The sequence below is a fragment of the Myxocyprinus asiaticus genome, chromosome 50 (genome assembly GCF_019703515.2).
Source record: "Myxocyprinus asiaticus isolate MX2 ecotype Aquarium Trade chromosome 50, UBuf_Myxa_2, whole genome shotgun sequence".
NCBI lineage: Eukaryota > Metazoa > Chordata > Actinopteri > Cypriniformes > Catostomidae > Myxocyprinus > Myxocyprinus asiaticus.
The window spans coordinates 8,990,288-9,016,044 of NC_059393.1; the positions used below are offsets into that span (position 1 = coordinate 8,990,288).

Consider the following 25,757-nt stretch of genomic DNA (forward strand, 5'->3'; position numbering starts at 1 on the left):
TAAACACTTGCGTTATTTGCGTTATTTCGGTTGAACAAGTACAGTACATTATCCAGGTACTCGTAGTACTCTTCTTACTCTTCTACTCGCACAACAAATTGGTGTAGAACAGTGCAATGTGACTGGGGATGCAGTTTATACTTTGAAAGGCTAGAGTACTTGAGTGTTTCTTTAATCTCAGAGTTTTGAAGAAGGGGAACATTAAGCGGGAGTGGTCTGCTTCATCTAATTCTTGCTTGAAGGCTTATAATCTCAAAAATAAAGTTAAATAGCATTTGGCCTTTGCGTTAAGAATTTTGGCTAGGGAAAAGTACACTGCATTATGGACTGTCAAACTTGAGGTTGACATGAATTGCTTTTTCTATAGTTTACAGATGGGATGACAAGAGGGATGATGGGAAAATGTAAAGAATCAGCTAGAGAGAGAAAAACAAAAAGGCAGAGAGTGAATAAATGCCAGCATGGAGCACAGCAGGAGAGTGCCTTCCCATACCTTCCCACAGATTCACAAGCTCAGCATTTAGGTTTTTAACAGAACTGGAACACCATGTTGATCTACAGCCAAATATACGCACGCACATACACAGTCAGGCACATGCACACAAACATTTACTGTAGATCAGGCATTCCTGTAAACACTAAATCTTAGGATAGGATCTAGTTCTGTGCCCAGACCTTGGACCCCCTGAGTAGAACAACCAAAACAGGCGCAGGGATCTTAGGCTCAGATGGCTGAACAACTCAGCTGTGCAGTGGCCCTGAATTCTCCAGCTTTGTTTATGCTTGTCACATTCACACATGCACAAACTTTGCTTTACTCTACCAGTTAAAGGTAGTTGGATCATTTACATGAGGTGGAGAAAATAAGAAAATTACAATTTATGCTGCCCACTACATTGCAAGTAAATCACTCGCATATGCAACCAAATTTCACGCTATGTGATTAAAATATGTCTGTTATTAGCTACTCGCTAATAAATATTCAGATTTGACTCACCATAGATTGAGTTGTGTAGTGGCGAAAAATAACTTAAGCAGCGCAGTCCTTTTATTGAATAAAAAGCTGGCTATTAAGGAGCTGGATTCAGCCTCGTCTTGTCTTGTGAGCATGCAAATTGACATTATTTGGCTGCAGTGGGTCCTGAGGTGTTGTGATTGCGGTGCCACCATCGCTTTAGTTGAGCCATGATATGCCATTATTACATTTACATTGCATTTAATGACACCAACTCTGATTTTGCTTAAACTTTTCCAGGGACTGTTTTTACAACATTCTCTATTTTAAGGCATCACTAGAGACCAGCATAATGCACCTGTTGGACGTCTGTTAAATAGGTAGAAGTGTTCCAAAACTCGAGAGCTTGTTGATTTAAATTTGAAAATGTGTACAATAAATATTTCTACAAACATACACATTATGCAAGTAAAAGTTTCCTTTTGCTTTTCTCCATGTATTATTTGTCCAAAGAGGAGATCTAGGCACTCCGTTTTCATGTCATGTCTCTTTTAATATGCATTTGGTTATTTACAGTCAGTCGGTGATCAAAAAGATAAAAAGAAACATGAATTCACATCAATCATTGCACGGATGAGGGAAAAACAACCGTGCAACTACTCTCTCTTTAATGTGCACCACAGATCTTCTATACCGAGATAACAACCTCCATGTTTTTACCATATAGGAGATAATGTAAAAAGTGTAACGACAGTAAGTCACCGTTGGCGAATACTATACAAATGAATGGGGAGAGCCGTAAAACGATACCTATCTGTTGTCTTCTCTTATAAAACATACATTTTATTGTAATAAACTTTACAAATACAGTGCTGTGGAAAAATATTTGCCCCCATCCTGATTTTCTGCCACTTCTGCTTTTGTGTATTTTTTAAACTAAATTGTTTTAGATCTTAAAACTAGATATAAAATAAAACAAAGGCAACCTGAGTAAACACAAAATACAGTTTTCAATGTACAAAATACAGTTGTTGTTTTTTTTATTGAAGCAAAAAAGTTATCCAACACATATCATCCATGTGAAAAACTAACTGCCCCCTTAAACTTAATAGCTGGTTGTGCCACCTTTAGCAGCAACAACTGCAACCAAATGCTTCCGATAACTGGAGATCAGTCTTTTACAATGCTGTGGTGGAATTTTGGCCCACTCTTCTTTGTAGAACTGCTTTAGTTTAGCCACATTGGAGGGTATTCGAACATGAACTGCCCGTTTAAGGTCCTGCCACAGCATCTCAATCAGGTTCAAGCCAGGATATTGACTAGGCCATTCAGAGGTGGACTTACTGCTTTGGATCATTGTCTTGCTGCATAATCCAGTTGCGCTTAAACTTCAACTCATGGACTAATGACCGGAAGTTCTCCTTTAGGATTTTCTGGTAGAGAGCAGAATTCAGGTTTCCCTCAATTATTGCAAGTTGCCCTGAAGCAGCAAAGCATCCCCACACCATCACACTACCACCACCATGCTTGACCATAGGTATGATGTTCTTTTTGTGCAATTCTCTGTTTAATTTACGCCAGATTTAATGGGACCCCTGTCTTCCAAACAGTTCCACTTTTGACTCATCAGTCCACAGAACATTCTACCAAAAGGTTTGAGGATCATCAAAGTGTGTTTTGGCAAAATTCAGACGAGCCTGAATGTTCTTCTGGGTTAACAGTAGTTTTTGCCTTGCCACTCTTCCATGGATGCCAATTTTGGCCAGTGTCTTTCTGATAGTGGAGTCATGAACAGTGACCTTTATTGATGCGAGAGAGGCCTGTAGTTCCTTGGATTTTGTTCTTGGCTTTTTTGTGTGTTCCTGGATGTGTATTCTCTTGGAGGAATTTTGGAAGGTCGACCACTTCTGGGAAGGTTCACTACTGTGCCAAGTTTTCTCCATTTGGAGATAATGGCTCTATCTCTGTGGTTCTTTGAAGTCCCAGAGCCTTTGAAATAGCTTTGTAACCCTTCCCAGACTGATGTATTTGAATCACCTTTTTCCTAATCATTTCTGGAATTTCTTTCAACCTTGGCATAGTGTGCTTATGGGTGAGACCTTTTAGCTAACTTCATGCTGTTGGAAAAGTTCTATTTAGGTGCTGATTTGATTGAACAGGGCTGGCAATAATCAGGCCTGAGTGTGTCTAGTCCAGTTGAACCCCATTATGAATGCAGTTTCATTTGGGGATTTAGTAACTAAGGGCAAATACTTTTTAACACAGGCCCAGTTGGTATTGGATAACTTTTTTTGCTTCAATAAATATTATTATCATTTAAAAACTGTATTTTGTGTTTACTCAATTTCCTTTGTTTTATGTTAGATTTTTTTTTTTTTTTTTTTGATTTTTTTTTTTTAACAATTTAGCATGAGATATACACAAAAACAGAAGAAATCAGGATGGGGGAAAATACTTTTCCACAACACTGTAGTTCATTCCAAAAGAATTGTTTAGTGTAAAACGTGTTGAAGATAAGCAGATAGGTGGCCAATTCATTAAATGATGAGCTGTTTTCTCACAAAAGCAGTTTATTCAGCATACTCAAGCATCTCCTCCAGAGACATCCATTCACTTGTCTCCTTGCTAGTGTACCGCTATAGAATATCTATGGGACCACCGCTATGCTATTTTATGCTAAGCATGTAGACTCCCCTTGCTAGAAGGGCTCATTTGCTGTGGAGCTGCTGGCTCTCTTAAAGAGACAGTACCATTTTAGTGTTTGTTACACATATTAGCGTAAACTCAATGTAAAATCGCACAAGTGCAAAAAAAACAAACATGTAATAAAATGGTAATAATGCAGTAATTGTAATAAATATGTAAATACATAAATATTTAAAGGCACAAACTTCAGAAAACTAAATATTAAGGAATTTAACAAAAAGGCTTGTGCCACATCTATGCAAGAGTTTGGACTTTTTTTTTTTATAATGGTTTTGATATAGTAGCAGTTAAATTGTTATTTTTATAATACAATTATTAAATTATTGTTATTTGTGAAATTCTATTTTCATTATTATGTTCTAACCTTGTGAATATTTCTTTTAAATGTGTATGAAATTTCAAACCGTGATAACAGCTAGTATCATTATTAAAAAATGCAATTTCATGACATCATATAAATTGATAGAATGTGAAATTTGTACATTTGTACACAACCTAAAATGTGATTAAAATGATTAAAAGCGAAATATACAGTGTAAATATACATGTGAAGATGCCTTTTCGGTTTTCAGTTGTATTACGCTGACATGCCTTCAAAAGTCTGGTGAGTATAAACAAAAATTTACTAGCCAAAGGTGATTCTTTCTCCAACATGTCCGTAGAGGGTTGATATGATACCATTGTTGTCAAATTTTACTGCTGATTTGAAATGTGTTCTTTGATCATAATCTTGACCAACCATTTTGGAGGTTTCGGTCATTCCCTATTTAAGTAGATAAGAGCTGTACTTTCATGCCGCTTGTATCAATAGAAAATAGCTGCCTGGAAAAATTTCCAATATGGCAGCCCACTGACTTGCCTTGTCTGACTCTACAGCATTTGATTACAGTTGATTACTTAGTAAATTAATCATATTTAATATTTTTGAAATCAAATTGCATTTAAGAGATAAGAAGTGGAGAGTGTTTTGCTTGTGTAGAGAGACTGGTACAGGTAGGTATAGGCAGTAGGTAGGTATAGGTAGGTAGCAGTGGCAATTGCTTTAAGACAACACAGGTTAGCAGTGGTGCATGGCTTTCCTTTCAATTTCATTAAAATTGCACAATGGCATGTTTATCAAATTGTATATAACTTCTATATAATTCAGATAAGTATTGTAACAGCAGCAGCATACAACACTTTTGCGATGATCGTTCTGTTGATGTTATCTGCATGATTATGTCCGTCGGAGTTTGAGGACACACAGCCCATAGAGCCACATTGATGCTGTGCTTCAACCGGAAGTCTAAGGCAGAGGAGTGTCCCATTGAGTTTAGTGGAGCAAAAGATCAATGTTCATTGGACAAGAGACACTAAACACATCAGTGCGCTTTCAATCAATCTATTCCATCTATCACCGGTCTGATATCACTTTATCCCCGGATGTGTGGTTGTTATTCAGATAAATCATACATGATTAGTTTAGTTATGAATAAAAGACTCAAAACAGTTTAACTAGTAAAACGGATAGCTCCAACTCAAAATGTTGACTGGAAGAGCCATATTCAAAGTTCAGCAATTGTAGAAAAAAAAGAAAATAGCCAACTTACACAACTGTGACTGCAAATCAGTTGATTTCTATATTAATGCAGCAAGTTGTGTATATCTACCATGATACAAATGATTAAAAAAAAAAAAACTACCGGTTGACAAATTTCTATCATCGTATGATATATTTAGCTTGAAGGGGGGGCCTGGCCGGATTGGAGGGAGGGGGCCCACAGAAAGTCTGTTCCATATTGTAGAGCGCATCTAAACACGTTCAGCGGGAGACGCGGATATAAACATGGAGACAGTGCGCAACAGCGAACGTGAAAGCCACCAGGGCAGAATACATTGATGGAAGAACTGTCTGCCTCCCCCTCCCCCCCTCATCTTTTTATATACAGTATATGCCCTACTCTGGACCACACAAAATCTAAACCTAAACACCTTCCAGCAATAACTTAAACTGAGTACAAATGATGATACAAATGTCACCAGGCTTAAAAACAGGGCCAGAACTAAGATGTGATCTTTGGGGGGAATTTTTATCTTTAGGGTGGGCAAGTGGTTGTTTCTTCATTGGACTGGGAATGGGGTGTCAGAGGTTTCTTGGGGACCACAAGGAAAATCTAGGGGGGCAATAAATATAAATGTATATCAATGATCATAAGACCAGTAGGGCCGGGCGATAGGACGTTGTTATCGGTTATCAACAATGTCTTACAAAGATCCCGATGCCAATTGCGACACTCATTGACAGACAATGAACAACAATATCGGGAAATGGCAAAACTATGGATCTGGTAAGTTGCCAAATATATTTAACAGTAGCCCAGGGTGTGAAACTAGCACCCGCCAAATGCAACGAGGCTGAATCCAGTTCGCAAGCTTCTCGTCCAAATGTATTTCATGCACGTGTAATTTTGCTCATCTACGCGCAACAGGTGGGCGAACTGTAAGACCTCTGGGAGTGACCATGACAAGAAATGCTGTTAGTCACAAAGACTCGCACTTGAAGAAACACACTTTATTATATTTTTAAGAACAGACAAAAGAAAAGATGTCAATTCTTGTGTCCGATTCGCTGTTTGTTCAGAGGTGTGCAGCATGAGCCTGTGATCAGAATCAGAATCAGAATGAGCTTTATTGCCAAGTATGCTTACAAATACAAGGAATTTGTCTTGGTGACAGAAGCTTCCAGTACACAACAATACAAAAAAGCAACAAGACTTTTAAAAAATATTTAAAAATTGAATAAAATTGAAAAGAAAAGAAAGTATATAAAGAATACACAATAGACTATATATATATATGTATATATATATATATATATATATATATATATACACACACACACACACACACACCTATACATATATACACACACATATATACATATACACATACATATATATACACACACATACATACACACATACACATACGTAGTGCAAATCTAAATACAAATCGGTTATATACAGTGCAAGGAATGTAATGGCAGAAGAGACTGGATGTGTTGGATAATATAAAAAGACTAAGCTGTATATTGCACATTAATTATTGCTCAATGGGGCAGTTTTAACTGTTCATGAGATGGATAGCCTGAGGGAAAAAACAAACACATGCCGGCATGCAGCGCAAGCCTGTCTTGTGAAACAAGCGCATGTAAAGAGTTTTCACTCTTTTTTCTGTTTCATTCTTCTGAAAACTGTTTGCAAAAATAATGTCATCTATGAGAATGCTGCAAATCATGTCCGATCATCTCAGGAGGTGCTGTGAGTTTAGTTCACTTTATTTCCACGCAGTTGTTTAAAGAAACAAAGAAGAAAATGATTAAATCATAAAGTAATGCAAGACAAGTTCACCCTGAACCTAAAACAGAGTTCTATTTTCTTTAGGCAGCATTAACTGTATTACCAAAACGCAATACAAACACAAATTCGATAAGAAATCACATTTGGCAGCATTATTTTAGGAACACAAGGGAATTTATTAGGCTTTATTAGTATCATCTTTACATTTATAATTGTGTAACGATGTTGCTGCTGGCAATGACGATGAAATGAAGAACCCAATTGCAAATTTATTAAACGTGAAATACAGTAAACATGAAAGAAACATAAAACATGAACTTGACATAAACTTGGCTTGACATTAACATAACAATGTTACCAATCACAATACCTGACACTAGACAATGGCAAACATGAGGGCTTAAATACAAGGACATGGTTAACAGGTAAACAAGACAACCAATCACAAGACTAAACTATAAACAAGATAACAAGACTAAATACAAAGTAATCAAACAATGAACCAATGAAAACAAGACACATGAACAGGGGAAACACATGATGAGATCACATGAGGGAACGGGAAATCACATGACATGACCAAGAACTAAACTTTAAAATAAAAAAAAAAACACATAAACGTGACATATCCCCCCCTCTAGGGGTGGCTCCCAATGCCCCAAAACATAATAACAAAGTTAATTAAGGAGCTGAGGGTCTCCTTGAGACGTGGCCTGTTGAGACAGGGCGTGGGGTGTGGCCTGGCGAGACAGGGCGTGGAGCATGGAAACAGGGCAAAGCCAATGGAAAGTGGGGCATTGAGAGGCTTGAGGGGCGAAGCCGATGGGGATGAGGACCAAGGCGGAGCCGCAGGGATGGAGGTCCCCAGTGGAGCAGAGGTGGGCCTGGACCTTGGAGCAGAGGCTTGCTTGTGACATGGCATGGAGCAGGCTGAGGCGCGGCTGTGACGTGGCATGGAGCAGGCTGAGGCGCGGCTGTGACGTGGCATGGAGCAGGCTGAGGCGCGGCGGTGACATGGCCTGCAGCCGACTCTGGCGCGGCGGTGACGTGGCCTGCAGCCGACTCTGGCGCGGCGGTGACGTGGCCTGCAGCCGACTCTGGCGCGGCGGTGACGTGGCCTGCAGCCGACTCTGGCGCGGCGGTGACGTGGCCTGCAGCCGACTCTGGCGCGGCGGTGACGTGGCCTGCAGCCGACTCTGGCCATGGTTGTGTACATGGGCAGAGACTCAGAGATGACCTCTGTGGTCGTGAACATGGGCTGAGACTTGGAAATGACCTCTGTGGTCATGTACATGGGTAGAGACTCGGAGATGACCTCTGTGGTCATGAACATGGGCTGAAGCCTTTCTCCTCCTCCTCCTCCTCCGGGAGGCTGAAGTTGTCAATGCAGGCTCTGGGACGGACGAGGCTGGCAACGCAGGCTCTGGGATGGATGAGGCTGGCAACGCAAGCTCTGGGACGGATGAGGCTTCCAGCTCATTGGCCGTGGCAGGAGTTGACTCGTCGACCATGACGTGGGAAACTGGCTCGTCGACCATGAGGCTTCCAGCTCATTGGCCATGGCAGGAGTTGACTCGTCGACCATGACGTGGGAAGCTGGCTCGTCGACCATGACGTGGGACGCTAGCTCGGCATCCGCGTCGTGGACCTCTGGCTCGGCGGCCATGTCGTGGACCTCTGGTTCGGCGGCCATGTCGTGGACCTCTGGCTCGGCATCCGCCTCCCCCGCAGTGAAAGTGGAACCAATAATCTGCAGGGCGAGTTCGATATATTGAGCCAGGTTTGGGTATTCTGACCGCCTGGCATCAGAAAAGAGATGGACTTATTCAGTCCAAATCGGAAATAGTCCTTGAGGGCCACCTCATTAAAATCCACCTGGCATGCCAGAGTGAAAAATTCCTCCACATAATCCTCCAGAGGACGATTCCCCTGACGTAGGTGGACGAGCTGGATTGCTGGGTTCATTTGCGTCGGTCAGGCATTCTGTAATGATGTTGCTGCTGGCAATGACGATGAAATGAAGAACCCAAGTGCAAATTTATTATTAAATGTGAAATCCAGTAAACCCTAACAATAAACATGAAAGAAACATAAAACATGAATTTGACTAAACTTGACATAAACATGGCTTGACATTAACATAACAACGTTACCAATCACAATACCTGACACTAGACAATGGCAAACATGAGGGCTTAAATACAAGGACATGGGTAACAGGTAAACAAGATAACAAATCACAAGTCTAAACTATAAACAAGATAACAAGACTAAATACAAAGTAATCAAACAATGAACCATTGAAAACAAGACACATGAACAGGGGAAACACATGACAAGATCACATGAGGGAACAGGAAATCACATGACATGACAGGAACAGGAACTAAACTTGAAAATAAAAGACATGAAAACAAGAACAAAACACATAAACATGACAAATTGTCTTTAGTTCTTAATCTGTAAACTATTAGTAATTTTCCACCCGGTGTTGTTGACGGATGCTTGCATGATGGCAAATGGGGCTGTTGGAGATGGTAAATGTTTGGATTTGGGGAGGTGGTTAAATAAGACCTTTTGATCACTTCGTTATTTTATTGGGTTTTCGTTTAGTTTAAAATGCCATTTGAATTTAGAAATGTCTTTTGTTTATGTTTATCTTGTTTCAATAAATGAATTAAAATTTTAAAGCAAAATCAATAAAGCAAAAAAAAAAAAAAAAAAAAAATCACGACCCTCGGCAGGGGGGTTGACTATATAATCGTATATCACGATATTTTTTAAGGCAATTATCGATTAAATAATTTTTACATATCGCCCAGCCCTAAAGACCAGTCAAAAGTCTTATGATCCTTAAAAAATCTTGTAATGCAGAATCATTTGAAGGGCGACAACAGAGACACCATACAGGAAATCCTCTGCCTTCTTATAAGTAGTCACAACGTGTGTCATCATAAATCCTTCAACACTCCCAAGGGGCCAGTGTTTTTGTACGAGTGCACTTTGACTGTAAAGTGTGATGCTAACGGGTCACTTACCATCATAGATTTAGATCACAGAGACACATGATAGCCACAAGTTCCCAGAATACGGTGCTGTTCCTGAAAGAGAGACAAGCAAGTTCATGAAAGTTCTGAAGAGGAGGTGGTTAAAGAAGGAAATCTAATAACCTCTGCAGTAAATCCTAAGGTGTAAACTAAACAGGCAAAAGTGTGTTGTCAGCTGTTTTCTGAAACCTTCTGGCCAGTAAGTACCCCCAAAAGATTCATGCAAAGCAGCAGGCCAGAAAGGAGAACCTAGGGCTTTGTACACACGTCCAGACATCCTGGACATCTTTTAATACTAAAAACCCAGTTCAAAACATTATTATCTTAGCCAGTTGGTTCTTAAAAAACAATCCTGAAAACTTTCAGGTTGTCCTCTGTACATATCTGAGGAGGCAGAAATAGGGTTGCCATGGTGTATGGTGTTACTGGTTTTACTTGGTACAAGGGACAACTTGTGAAATTGTATACCGGTGGAAATATTATGAATGGAACTTCCAATATCAGTACAATAGCCTAATTAATAGAATAGTCTTAAATAAAGAATAGTTGCCTAATGAAGAATTTGTGACCCATGATAAATGAACCTATATATAATGTGATATATATATATATATATATATATATATATATATATATATATATATATACACACACACACACACACACACACACACACTGGCGGACAAAAGTTTGGAATATTGTACAGATTTTGCTCTTATGGAAAGATATTGATACTTTTAATCACCAAAGTGGCATTCAACTGATCACAGTGTATAGTCAGGACATTAATAACGTGAAAAATTACTATTACAATTTGAAAAAAAAGTTCAGAACTTCTTAAAATACTTTAAAGGAGTTCTCATCAAAAAATCCTCCACTTGCAGCAATGACAGCTTTACAGATCCTTGGCATTCTAGCTGTCAGTTTGTCCAGATACTCAGGTGACATTTCACCCCACACTTCCTGTAGCACTTGCCATAGATGTGTCTGTCTTGTCGGGCACTTCTCACGCACCTTACAGTCTAGCTGATCCCACAAAAGTTCAATGGGGTTAAGATCCATAACACTCTTTTCCAATTATCTGTTGTCCAATGTCTGTGTTTCTTTGCCTACTCTAACCTTTTCTTTTTGTTTTTCTGTTTCAAAAGTGGCTTTTTTATTTTTTATTTTATTTTTTTTGCAATTCTTCAGAATCAGAATGAGCTTTATTGCCAAGTATGCTTACACATACAAGGAATTTGTCTTGGTAACAGGAGCTTCCAGTGTACAACAATAAAAAAAAAAAAAAACAGCAGCAAGACATAGATAATAATAAAAAAAATAAAAAATAAAACTAATTATACACATATGTACAGACACACACATACATACACATGGGTAGTGCAAATCTAATACAATCTGCTATCTGTTATGTACAGTGCAAAAAAGGCCTGCAAATTCTTCCCATAAGGCCTGCACCCCTGAGTCTTCTCTTTACTGTTGTACATGAAACTGGTGTTGAGTGGGTAGAATTCAATGAAGCTGTCAGCTGAGGACATGTGAGGCGTCTATTTCTCAAACTAGACTCTGATGTACTTATCCTCTTGTTTAGTTGTACATCTGGCCTTCCACATCTCTTTCTGTCCTTGTTAGAGCCATTTGTCCTTTGTCTTTGAAGACTGTAGTGTACACCTTTGTATGAAATCTTCAGTTTTTTGGCAATTACAAGCATTGTATAGCCTTCATTCCTCACAACAATGATTGACTGACGAGTTTCTAGAGAAAGCTGTTTCTTTTGGTTTTTTTTTTTTTTTTTTTTTTGGTTGCCATTTTTGACCTAAAGACATGCCAGTCTATTGCATACTGTGGCAACTCAAAAACAAACACAAAGACAATGTTAAGATTCATTTAATGAACCAAATAGCTTTGAACTGTGTTTGATATAATGGCAAGTGATTTTCTAGAACCAAATTAGCAAATTAGCATGATTACTCAAGGATACGGTGTTGAAGTATTTTTTTAATTTTTTTTTTCAAATAGTGATGGTGCTGTTTTTACATCAGTAATGTCCTTACTATACTTTGTGATCAGTTGAATGCCACATTGGTGAATTAAAGTACCAATTTCCTTCCGAAACAGCGAAATCTGTACATTATTACAAACTTTTGACCGCCAGTATATATATATATATATATATATATATATATATATATATATATATATATATATATATATATATATATTATATACAAATATTGTGAACAAATTGTGAAAGATACTGTGACCGGTAGAGAATGCACGGATTAAGTACGTTTGTTGCCAAAGAGATGTTGCCCATCACAACTCTTGAAAAGTCTTTCAAACAGTTTTTTTTAATTCTGTTTGAACACATTTTTAATTGCACTTAATTTTTTCAGTTTCATTTAAATTTTTGGTTAAAATCAATATAAAATAAAGTTCAAAGTTTGAAATCAAGCTGCCTTGCGTTATTGTGTAGGCTATTGCTTAACGAAAATTACCCCATAGTGCCACCTAGCGTCCAAGCAGCGGTAATACCGGTGTTAGTCGGTTTGAACTAATACACCGCATCTGTGTGAAAATTATGACACCGTGGAAAGTCTAGGCAGAAAACACAATTTTGAAACACACTCAAGAGATCTGTTCTCGGTGGATACAATTCTTTATTAATCAACTTGTCTTTGTGTTTACCTGTTTGTCCAAACAGCATATCAGTGGGAAACAAATGAGTTATTTATCATTTGCAATGAACATTCCTTGAGCTGTTGTCTGTAACAGAATGTATGCGCCCTCTTGTTGTACCTGAGGTTATTACATCTAAGCAACTCAGTCACAGCTCGATGTAAAGACCTGGGTATAGTTCATTTTTGTGCGTTCCAGATCGGATCACGCCTAGTCGACCGCGTTGCTTTCAAGTATACTCTTCCGACCGTGAACGAAAGCTTTCGCCGTATTCGGACTGTCGCCGTGTACTGTGCTGATGACGAAATTTTCATCACGCATACTGGACAACCGAAGCATACTTTGGCCTTAATGGTGACATGTGACCAGCGTGCTTTCACCACGTTTTAGCATTCATGCACACACAGGCATACACCAAACAGATCAGAACTGCTCATAAAACGGCCATGAGGTCATCGTCTGCAGAGGAAGAGAAAACGCCTTAGTCTGTGTGGATTACGAACTATAAATAGTAAATTATGAGTTACACAGTGTTATTCAACTGCTAAATTGTACGGCAGACAGCAATACTGGCCATATGTCTCTGTGAGGGCAAAAAAACAACAACCAGAATGGTCTGGCACCTGTCTGAAACCTCAGCACTTGTAAATAACAATAACTCAATAACCTCACCATGTTTTTTTCACCCCAGTATAAAACAGCTTTGCATTAGGTCATGTAAATATTAAATGCTGTAGGCAGGGATACATTCACCTCACTTCATTATTTGCTTTGAACTACTGTTGTGAAATGTCATGTTACTGTTGTATCAAAGTAGTTTGATAGTTAGATAATTAATTACATGGAACAGTACAAAATACAAAGCTAAAGAAGTTTTTGACCACTGTATTTAGTTACAATTGTCTATGCCTACCAACAAGAAAATGATTCGTCAAAAGTGTGCACATTACCAGATTTTCTTAATGTACAACTGGCTTTACTTAGCAAACACAGGCAATAAATAACCATTGTTATGTGCAGAAAAAAAGGCAACTTATTAATAAAATATGTATCTTCTTGTAAATAGCTCCCTCTGGTGGATCTAAAGAGCTGTTAAACTGTTTTTTGTTTATCAGATTCTCAGAAGCAGTAGCACAAAGACATAATTTTATCAAAATAGATGGTGATTCAATAAATGGTTCTTTAATAACTTATTTCCACATACTTTTACAGAATTTCTTACAATATAAAAAATACCAGACTATTCTGAACGTATAATTTACCCAGTCATTCCAGTACATGTTTCGGTCTCCCAGAACATAAAGTAGTATGTCACTTTGTCCTCACGACATACAGTATATAAACAATACAATAACATTTTTATATCAAACACGTGAGTGTCTGTGAAATTGAGAGCCTCCTGTTTTACAACACTCACGAGCCCTTAATTGTTCAAAACAGATCAAATTGCATAGCATGGTGGTCACAACTACTTTAGCACAGTAGAAGGAAATCTTAATCTTATCCAGATGAGTTATGAAAGTCCTAGAAAATAAGTGTGATACAGTTTACCACAGCGTGTATGAAGCTTAATGGTTATTACTTCCCTGAACACAGAAAACACCTCCTCTGAAAAAATGCTCAACATGTTTGCGCATGCGCAATGTGTTTACCGCCTTCAATTCAGGTTGTCAAGGTTGCCAAGTCCGCGGTTTTCTTATAAACTGTTGCCGCCGATTGAAGGTTTGATGCACTGGCCCATGTAGGCTACTTATAGTTGTTAAAATGCTCCAACACCACGCAACAACGCACATACAATTAAATTTTTTTCTTACGCTGTGTTTGTGTAAGCACATGAGAGCCACTCCCTTAAGAAAATTAACCATGGTCTTATTATATTAATATATATATATATATATATATATATATATATATATATATATATATATATATTATTATTTTTTTTTTAAATTTTTTTTTTTCAGAAACAATGGTTCCCTTTCAATTCGGTTCACTTCGACATTGCTATGGGAAAGTACTTCCCTCTATGACCTAGTACAATATGCCAATCTTTCTGATTGGCAGTGGTGTTTGAGCCCACCCCTTCAGGCGCACACTTGGCCTGTATACTGTAAGCGGGCGATCAATCACCATTACTTCAGATTTTTCTTCCTTCACGACTACGAACATTCAACTTTGTCTAGGAAACCTTCTCGGCTTCGCCGTCGAGATACACGTACAGTGGACTGTTTTTCTCTGCAAGACGCCAGCAGGACGATGTTTTTTCGCCACCTCGCCGTCGAATGCGCCCTCGGTGAATGGGACTTCACTTCAGACGATCACCGCTTTGACCACGCATTGCCTCAGTGAGCACCTACCCGCTTTCCCGCAGCATTCCGGCAGGGTATATGTACAGTCAATATATATTTATATACTGTATATACATGCTTAAAACATGTATTTAAAGTCATTGGCCTGCGGCCCGTGACTCTTTATACATATCAATAATTAAGTGTTATTTTCCTGGGAGTGTAATGTCACGTAGCGCGGCGGGATGGGATTATTTTTCCCATAGCAATGTTGAAGTGAACTGAATCGAAAGGGAACATCTCCAGTTACGCATGTAACCTTGGTTGCCTGAGATGAAGGGAACGAGACATTGCAAAAGCTAGCCGCACTACTACTTCAGTTGATTGAGGTGAGAGTAATGCCCTGTGTCCCTCAGTCAGAAAAATCTAATGTAATGGTGATAAAGCGCCTGCTTATATAGGCCAAGTGTGTGCCTGAAGGGGTGGGGCTCAAACACCATTGCCAATCAGAAAGATTGGTGTTAATGTAAGTGTTTCAACTAGGTCGTCGAGGAAAGTACTTTCCCATAGCAAGGTCTCGTTCCCTTCATCTCAGGGAACCGAGGTTACATGTATAGCCGGAGACATTTTAATGTGGATATTGTAGTTACCAACCACGGTTAATTTTTGTAATGGTCGTGATTGAGCTTCTCTTAGCATTTATGAACGCACAGTGGACATCAAGATTTTTGTGTTGTTTCTCATATGACACACAAGTCACATCAACTACTTTTTTGATGGTTACTTTTGGGTCCTTTTCTATGCTTTAAAGAGAAGCACTATCCTCTGCCATTTTATAAAAAAAAAAAAAAAAGAAAAAAAGATGGACCATGATATTTCCTTTAGGGTAAACTATTTCTTTACTTGCTTTATCAGGAAGACTAGCCTACAGGTCTAATATTTTGAACAATTTCCTTCTCCACTGAGTAAAATATGGAGACTGCTAAATGAATATGCAAACAGCACCATCAATAAGACAACAACATGATTTAATTCAAGATTTAATTTAAATTCATTTTACATGCAAATACTCTTTATTACCATTACAACACAAAGATAGAAACCAGCGACACAAGTAGGTATGCCTCCATCTATGTACTGAGCCTGACTCTCATCCTGAATCTCATAGTATCAGTGCATGTTGTCCCTTAATGCTGAGGTGAAGATCACAGTCTGAACATCCAATGATCTACTCCAGCTCTAAAGAAACATAGTATTGACATTTGGAGTTGTTACAAAAGAGCAGTTTTATATGATAATACCAATGCTGCATCTGTAATGTATATTCAAAATAATGGTATCAATGATAACAATAATAGACTTTAAAGTTAGGCTTGAAAAGTATGAAAAATTACTAGCTTGAAAGTATCAGTAGACTTACAATTTTAAACTGTCTTTGAATTGGAGGTACAGATACAAAAGTAAAGATTTACATGCATTAAGTATGCACCCACAGTTTTAAAATGACTCTTTTGGTTATTACTGTACCATTGACGAGCTGTGGTGGACTGAACAAGTCGAGATCTGTGGATGAGTAGGTTTCTCTGCTTTCTGGTATGTTAACTTTCCAAAAAGAGTACGTTTTCCTATGAAGGCTTATCTGTGATTCCTGCATCATGTTCAGAATAGCTGGTTTCTTGTTTAATACAGATTTCAGAGTGAATAAAATGAATATTTGAATGCCCTTAGGAAATGGAAAGAAAATCTGTAATCAATTTAAAAGCATTACAGATATAATTTGAAATCCATAAATGTTTCAACTTTTTTTTAGTCAAATAATGTAAACTGCTGATGAATGAAGAGTGTATATGCATTAACACACCTGTGTTGTGTTGCAGAGACAGAAAACCACACTAAAGATGAGCTTGAGAGTTTTTTCTTGGCTGATGAGTAAAATGTAGCCTGTGACCCAAGACAAACCGAGCATCACGGCTAGAGAGAAACTACTCAAAATCTTCTTCTTTAGAGGAGTTTCCCGTGACCTAAATGACAACAGAGTGTTATCGGAGGAATGTTAAACTCTATTGGTTAACAACTGATTGTGCTTTTGCATTATTACTTGTACAACCATGTTAATGCATTAATTGTGAGTGTATACAGCAATGCTCCAAAAGTAAATGTACTTGTTTAAATTAGGGTTGGTCCTGCAGATGTTGTGAGAGAAGAACAGCAGCATTGCTGTGTTGGAGATCAGCATGATCACTAGAGGGAGCAAAAATCCCCAGAACATGGGTTTTCTCATATCAAAGTTGTGTTTCTGGTCCATGAAAGCCAACCAACAACTGCAGAAAAACAGAGTGATAACTGAACTACCAAAATCCCTGACAATGATGTAATAATCATTAGTAAGAATTAAACATTTTGGTGTAAAATACTATGGTGTCCCTAACTGTGCTTATTGTTAATGTCATTGCAAAACCCAAAATACTCAAGTTAATATGTGAAAACTGAAATATTTGGTACTTACAACTCTTCTTGCCGATAACCTAAAGGTTCCTTCACTCTGTAGGTGGATCCCAACGAGATTCCAACAATGACAGCAGGAAACCCTGCACTCAGTAATTATATGATTTATTGGAATTTGCTTATTGGTCATTTGATAACCAGGAAGAAATAGGGATGGGAATCATAAGGGATTTAACAATTGAATAACGGTTCATTATATTGATTCATTTATTACTTTTGAGGAAAAAATATTTCATTTACCAAATGAGAAGAGATGATTTCATATTTACAGAATGTGAAACAGAACATATTCTTGCCAAATGTGTGTTTACATGAAATTTGTTGTTGACATATTTCATTTATTCATTTTTTTTCTCCCCTTTTTCTCCCCATTTTGTAATTCCCAATGCGCTCTAAGTCCTCGTGGTGGCGTAGTGACTCGCCTCAATCCGGGTGGCGGAGGACGAATCCCAGTTGCCTCCGCGTCTGAGACCATCAATTCGCGCATCTTATCACATGGCTTGTTGAGCGCGTTACCACGGAGACATAGCGTGTGTGGAGGCTTCACGCTATTCTCCACATAATGCACAACTCACCACATGCCCCACTGAGAGCGAACCACATTATAGCGACCACGAGGAGGTTACCCCATGTGAACCGGGTCTACCCTCCCTAGCAACCGGGCCAATCTGGTTGCTTTGGAGACCTGGCTGGAGTCACTCAGCACGCCCTGGATTAAAACTTGCGACTCCAGGCGTGGTAGTCAGCGTCTTTACTCGCTGAGCTACCCAGGCCCCCCTATTTATTATTTTAATCAAATACCATTACAACAAAACTTATAGTCTCACGAGCCTTAATCACACATAACAAAAACAATTCTTGACAAAGTTTTTGATTCACTAAAATGACTGGGTTGAAAAGAGTTATTAGTTCTAGAGCTGGTGCTGTATGTTTTGCGACATATTTTCAAAAGAAATGACTCATAAGATTAATTTATTCGGATATCTGACTATCATGCTGTAGATTTAAATATCCGGCACATAAGAGTAATTTGTTTGGGAATCAAACTACAGTGGTCACACTGTGTGTTTTGCGCTGCTATAGCAGTGTTGCAGTGCCGCTGACTGGTAACACAGGAAACACTGTCAAGAGGATTTAATACTGCCTTCACATGCTGTCGGAATTATCATAAATGTGAGTTTCCTACTCCGAAGTTGCACATGAACGCCCCCTCAAGTCATAATTATGATTGGTAAACTCTAAGATAATGTTGATAGCTGAGTATCAGAGTTGGGAGAAGATGTAAACCTTCAACAATATGGTGAAGGAGAGTACAGTTTCAGTAGTCAATGATGGTTTCATTCTTTTTTCTAAATGCAGCTACCATATTATCGCTTGCCTTTTCAGTCTTATACATTTATGTATTTCTGGAACTATTTGATGCTTATTGTTCATTTTTACACCGAGAAAGTAGCTTGTATTTGACCAAAATTCCATTATTATCAGCAAGTTGGCTAGCATGTATTTCGGTATCAAAATAAGAGTTCCCCAAGAAATATACATGAATAAACCTGGCACCCTGTTTCCAAAAACAAAGGACTTGAATGTGACATGCTTGTTATTACGACTTCAGAAGTGGGAAGTGGGATAATTCTGATAGCACGTGAAGGCAACATACATCAGCAGATGAATGCATGTTTGATAACCATTAACTGAACCGAAATTAATGAAAATTATCTCTGTTCCCAACACCAGTCAAAAATTAAACAGTTTTCCAATAGATTGACGTTTTATGTCAATGTGAATGTCTCCTACCCCAGCCAACTGCCAAGGCAACCTTTGGAAACCACTGAGGCGTTCCAGACACTTTATTTTTGAAGAGGAGGAACACGTTTGCGCCATACAGAGTATTCCAAGTGAATGTGGCCAACAAGAAGTACTGAAGTAGGGCTGTAACTGCCGTGCAGTGACCGTTATCTGGGTCCTGATAGTGATCTGATTCAGGAACCATATTCCCCTCTGAAAAATTTACAGCCTTCGTATGTTGATCAGGGTTGTTAATGCCGAAGATGAAGAGAAGGTAGAAAATCATCATGCACAAGCAGACGTTCACCACAATCAGAGTAGGGGATACCCCTCTTGACTTCCTGTTGCAAGAGTGTGTATAAAATGTGAAAACTGTCCCAGCACTGTAAACCCATTAGACAGCCCTACCCTTATTAAGCCTGTATGGCTGATCAGCCGGTCAGGCACAAAGCGTTCAGTATAACAGCCCACAGTGATTAGGGTTGAGAAGTATTTTATAGCCCTTATAGTGTCAGTACATTCTTAATTTTTCTGTATTTCTAAAAGTAAATCAAAATTGTGATTTTACCTGGTCACAACTTGGTACACTGCTGTGATAGCCAGACCCACTACAGAAAGAGAACAGCCTGTGATGCTGATCCAATGTAGGGCTTCTGAATATTGATAGTTTCCACTGAAAGTCTGCAGAAAATGACACCTGATTAAAATTTCCGCGCTAATATTATTTTTAAGTAATATATATTTGCCTATACTATACCTTTAAACTAAGTGTTGGGGAAGCTACAAGCTACTCAAAACTTATAGTAGTTAAACTACAGTCAAGCTACTCTTTTAAAAAGTAGTTAGCTATAATACAAGCTACTAACAAAAGGTAACTAACTACACTGAAGCTATTTAACCTCTTAAACCCGGAGCGACCCAGTACCAAGCCCTCTAGGGGGCGCTGATCACGAAAAAGAAAATATTACGGTATTACTCAACAACCACTTGCTTGATCTGCACAAAATAGAGGTCGTTTTAAAGCTTAGACTCTTATCTTTACAATGAATATAGCTGATCTGACCAATTCTAAAATACTGCTTTTAAATTTGCTGATAAATTAGAACGGTTCCATTTTTAAAACATTTGCAATCACAACAATCATATAAAACAAACCAGTAAGAAAGATCAAAAAGATCACACAGCCATGTGTTGGAAATTATCTTTAGAATATTCTTGATTAATAGAATATAAAGAGTAAATTAGTTTCATTCAGAGATCAAACTACAGTGAGTATTATAATGTGATATCCACATGTATCTTTAAAAAAAAGGATAAACACCATTTCCATTACAACCCACATCTCAGAATAGCATTCTGAGATTATATACTTCTCATCACAATTGTACAGAGCAGTTATCTGAGTTACCGTAGACTTTTTCAGTTCGAACCAGTCTGGCCATTCTCTGTTGACCTCTCTCATCAACAAGGTGTTTCCATCCGCAGAACTGCCGCTCACTGGGTGTTTTTGGTTTTTGGATCCATTCGGAGTAAATTCCAGAGACTGTTGTATGTGGAAATCACAGGAGATCAGCAGTTACAGAAATATTCAAACCAGCCCATCTGGCACCAACAATCATGCCACAGTCCAAATCACTGAGATCACATTTTTTCCCCATTATGATAGTTGATGTGAACATTAACTGAAGCTCCTGACCCGTATCTGAATGGTTTTATGCACTGCACTGCTGCCACATGATTGGCTGATTAGATAATTGCATGGATGATTGTTGGTGCCAGATGGGCTGATTTGAGTATTTCTGCAACTGCTGATCTCCTGGGATTTCCACATGCAACAGTCCCTAGAATTTACTCCAAATGGTGCCAAAAACAAAAAACATCCAGTGAGCGGCAGTTCTGTAGACAAAATGCCTTGTTGATGAGAGAGATCAACAGAGAATGGCCAGACTGGTTTGAACCGACAAAGTCTACAGTAACTCAGATAACTGCCCTGAACAATTGTGGTGAGAAGAATATAATCTCAGAATGCTATTCTGACATGCGGGTTGGTGCTGTTTTGGCGGCTCGAGGGGGACCTACACAATATTAGGCAGGTGGTTTTAATGTTGTGGCTGATCGGTGTATGTGTATATATATATATATATATATATATATATATATATATATATATATATATATATATATATATATATATATATATATATAATTTAATTCTGCAATCAGTTCTAAGTGCAGAATTAAATAACATAATCTGATAGTTACATACTTAATTAGGGTGATATTCTATTACAAATATTAACAATGGTTTTACTACTTTAACCATAGTTTAACTATGGTACTTTAAGTAAAACCATAGCAACCACAAAATTAGCCATGGTTACAACAGTCATAGTTATTACAATATTGGTTGCACTTTCTTTTACTCTACGTGTACTTTAAGTATACTTACAGTGTATTTACCCAAGAAAGTACTGAGTAATATTAGGTAACTACATGTAGTTAGTATGGGTTAAGGTTAGGGTTGGGGTCAATTATATAGTAAGTAAATGTAGAAGAGTACTGTAAAATAAAGTGCCACCACAATATTACTATTGTCAAATCATGGTTACTATATGGATACTACTGTATTACTGTAGCAAAACAATGGTAAATTGTATCAAAACCATGGTTTCTGCCAGGATCAATGCACATTGAAATGCAGGATGGCAAGGAAAGAGTCATTCATATTCATAAAAAGATACCTGATTGGTCGAAGAAACTAAACCCAACCCTTACCTTACTCGTGAAACCTAATTTTATCCAATCAGTTAGAGCTTTCCTTATTAATGAATGACTCTTCCCCTGCCATCCAACTTTTCGGAAATCTGTGCACGGGGGAGCCAAAATTAGGAAATAAAAAGCAACCTTCTCGTTATTCGTGTAGTTTCTCTCTCTACTCCCTTTTCCTTTTGACCTGATAAGAACATATTAAAAACTGATTCACATATGATTTGATTTTCCCAGTGCTACATTAGAGAGACGGTATGGTCTAGGTGTTTGATTACTCCATCGACTCCATTCTTGTGTTCGCAGAACAGGGTGACATATGTAGCATTTTTTGACACTACAGTGCTTTTCATTACAGCTCGTTATTTGAAAAGCTACACTGTTGTAAAAATAGCCAAACTACTTTCATGCCACTGAAAATATAATTAAGTTAGTAGTGTCACTACTTTTAGTTAAATACTGCCCAACACTGAGTAGCCTTGTTTATAACACTGTTAATATCAACATTTACATCCTGTTATATACAGTAAATGTGTCTTACCATTAGAATGGCAAAGTTTATATTTGCTTGATTAGGTGTACATCTGCATGTTACGTGACCGCTGGTGCTCACTTCTTTGGCGCAGTTCTCTGCGATCCATTCTTTTTTGGAATCACTCCATGACACGCATGCAAAGTCGTGGAGGGACTTGGTGGAATCGGTCTAAAAGTTCAACAATGCATTAGTTCATGAACACCCTTCACTGTGCCAACCTCAGTGTCAATGTGTTTGACACCACAGAGCTCATAAATGTTCAAGAACATCACAGCAAGGATAGTTCTATGGAGAATGCCTCTCTACCAGTGGCATATTCAGAAATCTCATAAAAAGTGAAAGGATTTTGGTAAAACAGAGCCAATCTGTTTTTCTGTGCTTCATTTCTAATTTCACTGTGAATATTATAAAGTGTTTCCTTTGCTTTTATTGCTCATTTTACAAAGATAATATCAAGTATAATATTTCCTTTAAAATATTTCATGAAAAACATACACCACCAACAAGCCAAATTCTGTCCCTCCCAATGTAAACCTGTTATATGCACATCGCACTTTAGAGTGCATATCAAATTTCGTTGAGACTTACTAGAGCATGACATAACCACAAAACATGCCAAAAAGGGAAGTGCAGCATGTTTTAATTTAAATTCATAATATACAAACAAATCACGTAAAAGTTTTCCTATCTGAAAATAAACACTATATTTCTGATACTGGATGCACATTAGAAATCTGATGTATTGCATGAATTTGAGCTGTGATTATTCTGTGTGCGACAACATATATTTTATTTGTTTTGTATAGAAGCCAGATCCCACCAAGGAATAAAAAGGGTTATTCCAACATAATATTTCACAACTTTCTGTCTTGCAATTTAGAATTCATGTCTTACAATTTTAAATGTTTAAATTCGCAGGTGCGAGAAATAAAGCTGCAACTGTGAGATATAAAGTCTGAATGACCTTTCTTATATTTTTATTTCATGGTAGGTACAAGGCATCGTGGTATATACAGGGTGGCCCCCAAAAAACAGGGCTACTATGTTTGATTGCTCATATCTTAAAAATGCATAAAGGCGTTTGCAAGATTTTTGGCGTACTTCTATGACTGTTGCCACTGTGACATCATTGTGAGCAACAACTTGCTACAAATAAAATGTTATTTTTGTTGTTTACAAAACGTTGTAGAATTACATCAAAAATCGTGCAAACACCTTTATGCATTTTTAAGATATGAGCAATCAAACATAATGTAATTGCCCTGTGTTTTGGACCACCCTATATGCATATACTGCTCACCGATAGTGTTGGGACTTTTAACTCAACCTTGTCCAATTTACAATTTTTTGGCAGGTTAGCGGAGACCACCCTTCTCTTGATATTCAGAGATGATTTAAAGTTTTGTGACTGGAAGAACTGATCGTTCCCATACAGGACAAACCCAACAACTTCAGAACCTACACAGAGATTGAAAGACAGAAAAAGAGACGGAGAGTGAGTTTACTGGCAAGTTACTGATTACTTGTTGCCTTGCAAATTAAACTTACCCCAAAGGTGAGGTGTAATGTTTTTTTAAGTAAAAAACAAAAAACAAAAACAAAAACAAACATAAAAAATACAATTGCATTGATTCCCCCTACAAGAGTAAACACTTTCAAAACAGTACTTTTGTAGTTTGTCATCCCGCCAAGCATGACACAGTAACATTGGCTTAAAGAATTATGTGATTTAGTTTGTGCTCGAGAAAAGCTTCAAGAAAACAGTAATTATTTGTGAAATTTCACTTGGTAACAAAAGAGGTGCAGAAACTACACAATTCACTTGTCTTTTAACACTCTATCTTCTATCCATTAAAATGTAGGTTATAATAAAATGTATGTAATACGCACAACCAGAAAAGGAAAAAAATATATATGTGCTTGTGAAAATAAATCTTTCCTTCTCGTAATTTTCTTGTGTTGATATACTGTTTTGATATGTTTTGTAATGTATAAAGCTGAAGCGTATAATTTCTGTACAACTAGCGCCACCAAACAGAATTGTAAATATGAACACTGTTTTCAAATGGCTTTCCCGAATACTCCCCCAATCTGCCATTGACCGAACAAACCAATAGCCAAGCCCCAAACTCACACCATTTGTTGAGCGCTAGATTCATTCATCTACCTTTATTAAATTTGACTTTCACCTGAAGGTCAAAGTCATTTTGGTGTGGAGGTAGATGCTCATTATGTGTCACATCCAGTTTTATTCTGTCAGGTATAAAGGTATCTTTCTCCCCTGCAAATATAAAGATAATTTTAACTGTTAGGAGGACTCTGACTGGTGACAACATTCAAATATTTATAAAGATGTACCTGTGCTTGTAGCATACAGACATAACTACTGTATATAATGGAACCCTGACTTGTTAAAAAGAGTTGAATTTGCTGCCATCTTCCGATGACCAAACTGGAAATCGGCGTGTTAGTTTTAAATGTTTGCGCTACCCATATTTGGACCCAATGTGCCAAATTTCAGACAGGCTTCACCATGCGATGAGTGTTCATACCTCAAAAATCTACTGTTAGGATTTGGTTTAGGAGTATATTAATATACAGTAATTACTACTCAAATGTTTTTGAAAATATTGTAAGTTGTGCTGTACCTTTCACGTCACATCCATTTAAAGAAGTATGCGTTTGCGCGATGTATCATAACTGCAGTTCCAGTTTAGGCCACTAGAAGGGGCAGGTCGGCCATTTGGAAAGCATACCAGTTTTAGCAAACAAAATATAAAAAATATTCCACCAGTCTGTGATTTTTCATGAGATCAGTCTGCATATTCACCTTTTCTGGAAGCTGGGCAGACTTGGACTAATTTAGATGCTCAGCTTATTACATACTGGTAATATTCTGAAGAATTGAAGTGTTTTACATAATTTGATTGTCTCATTTTATCATATTTTTAATCCTGACAATATAGATGTTTATAAATCACATGATCTGATTTATCCTCTCTTGCATAAGAGCACCTGTTGTACAGTACATGTTCAAAGCATATAGTCACACACTTGCCTTTAAAAGAGGTTAACTGCACTTGTTGGATCTGTGTTTGCCCCTTGATGGACTGCACTGCCATATTTGGCTGCACCAAAAATGTATCTGAATCC

The 25,757-nt window shown here is 37.9% G+C and overlaps 1 protein-coding gene across 1 annotated transcript; it reads right to left on the minus strand.

Annotated features, from left to right (window-relative positions):
- Nucleotides 1-16,241: 16,241 nt before the first annotated feature.
- LOC127438876 (adhesion G-protein coupled receptor G7-like) lies at nucleotides 16,242-25,098 on the minus strand. The gene is made up of 11 exons (XM_051694792.1): nucleotides 25,095-25,098; nucleotides 24,772-24,885; nucleotides 23,905-24,062; nucleotides 22,611-22,772; nucleotides 19,872-19,984; nucleotides 19,313-19,644; nucleotides 17,520-17,601; nucleotides 17,176-17,334; nucleotides 16,875-17,034; nucleotides 16,541-16,736; nucleotides 16,242-16,252 (listed from the first exon to the last, which is right to left on the minus strand). Exons 1-11 carry the CDS (start codon nucleotides 25,096-25,098, stop codon nucleotides 16,242-16,244), a joined length of 1,491 nt encoding a protein of 496 aa, XP_051550752.1.
- Nucleotides 25,099-25,757: the final 659 nt, after the last annotated feature.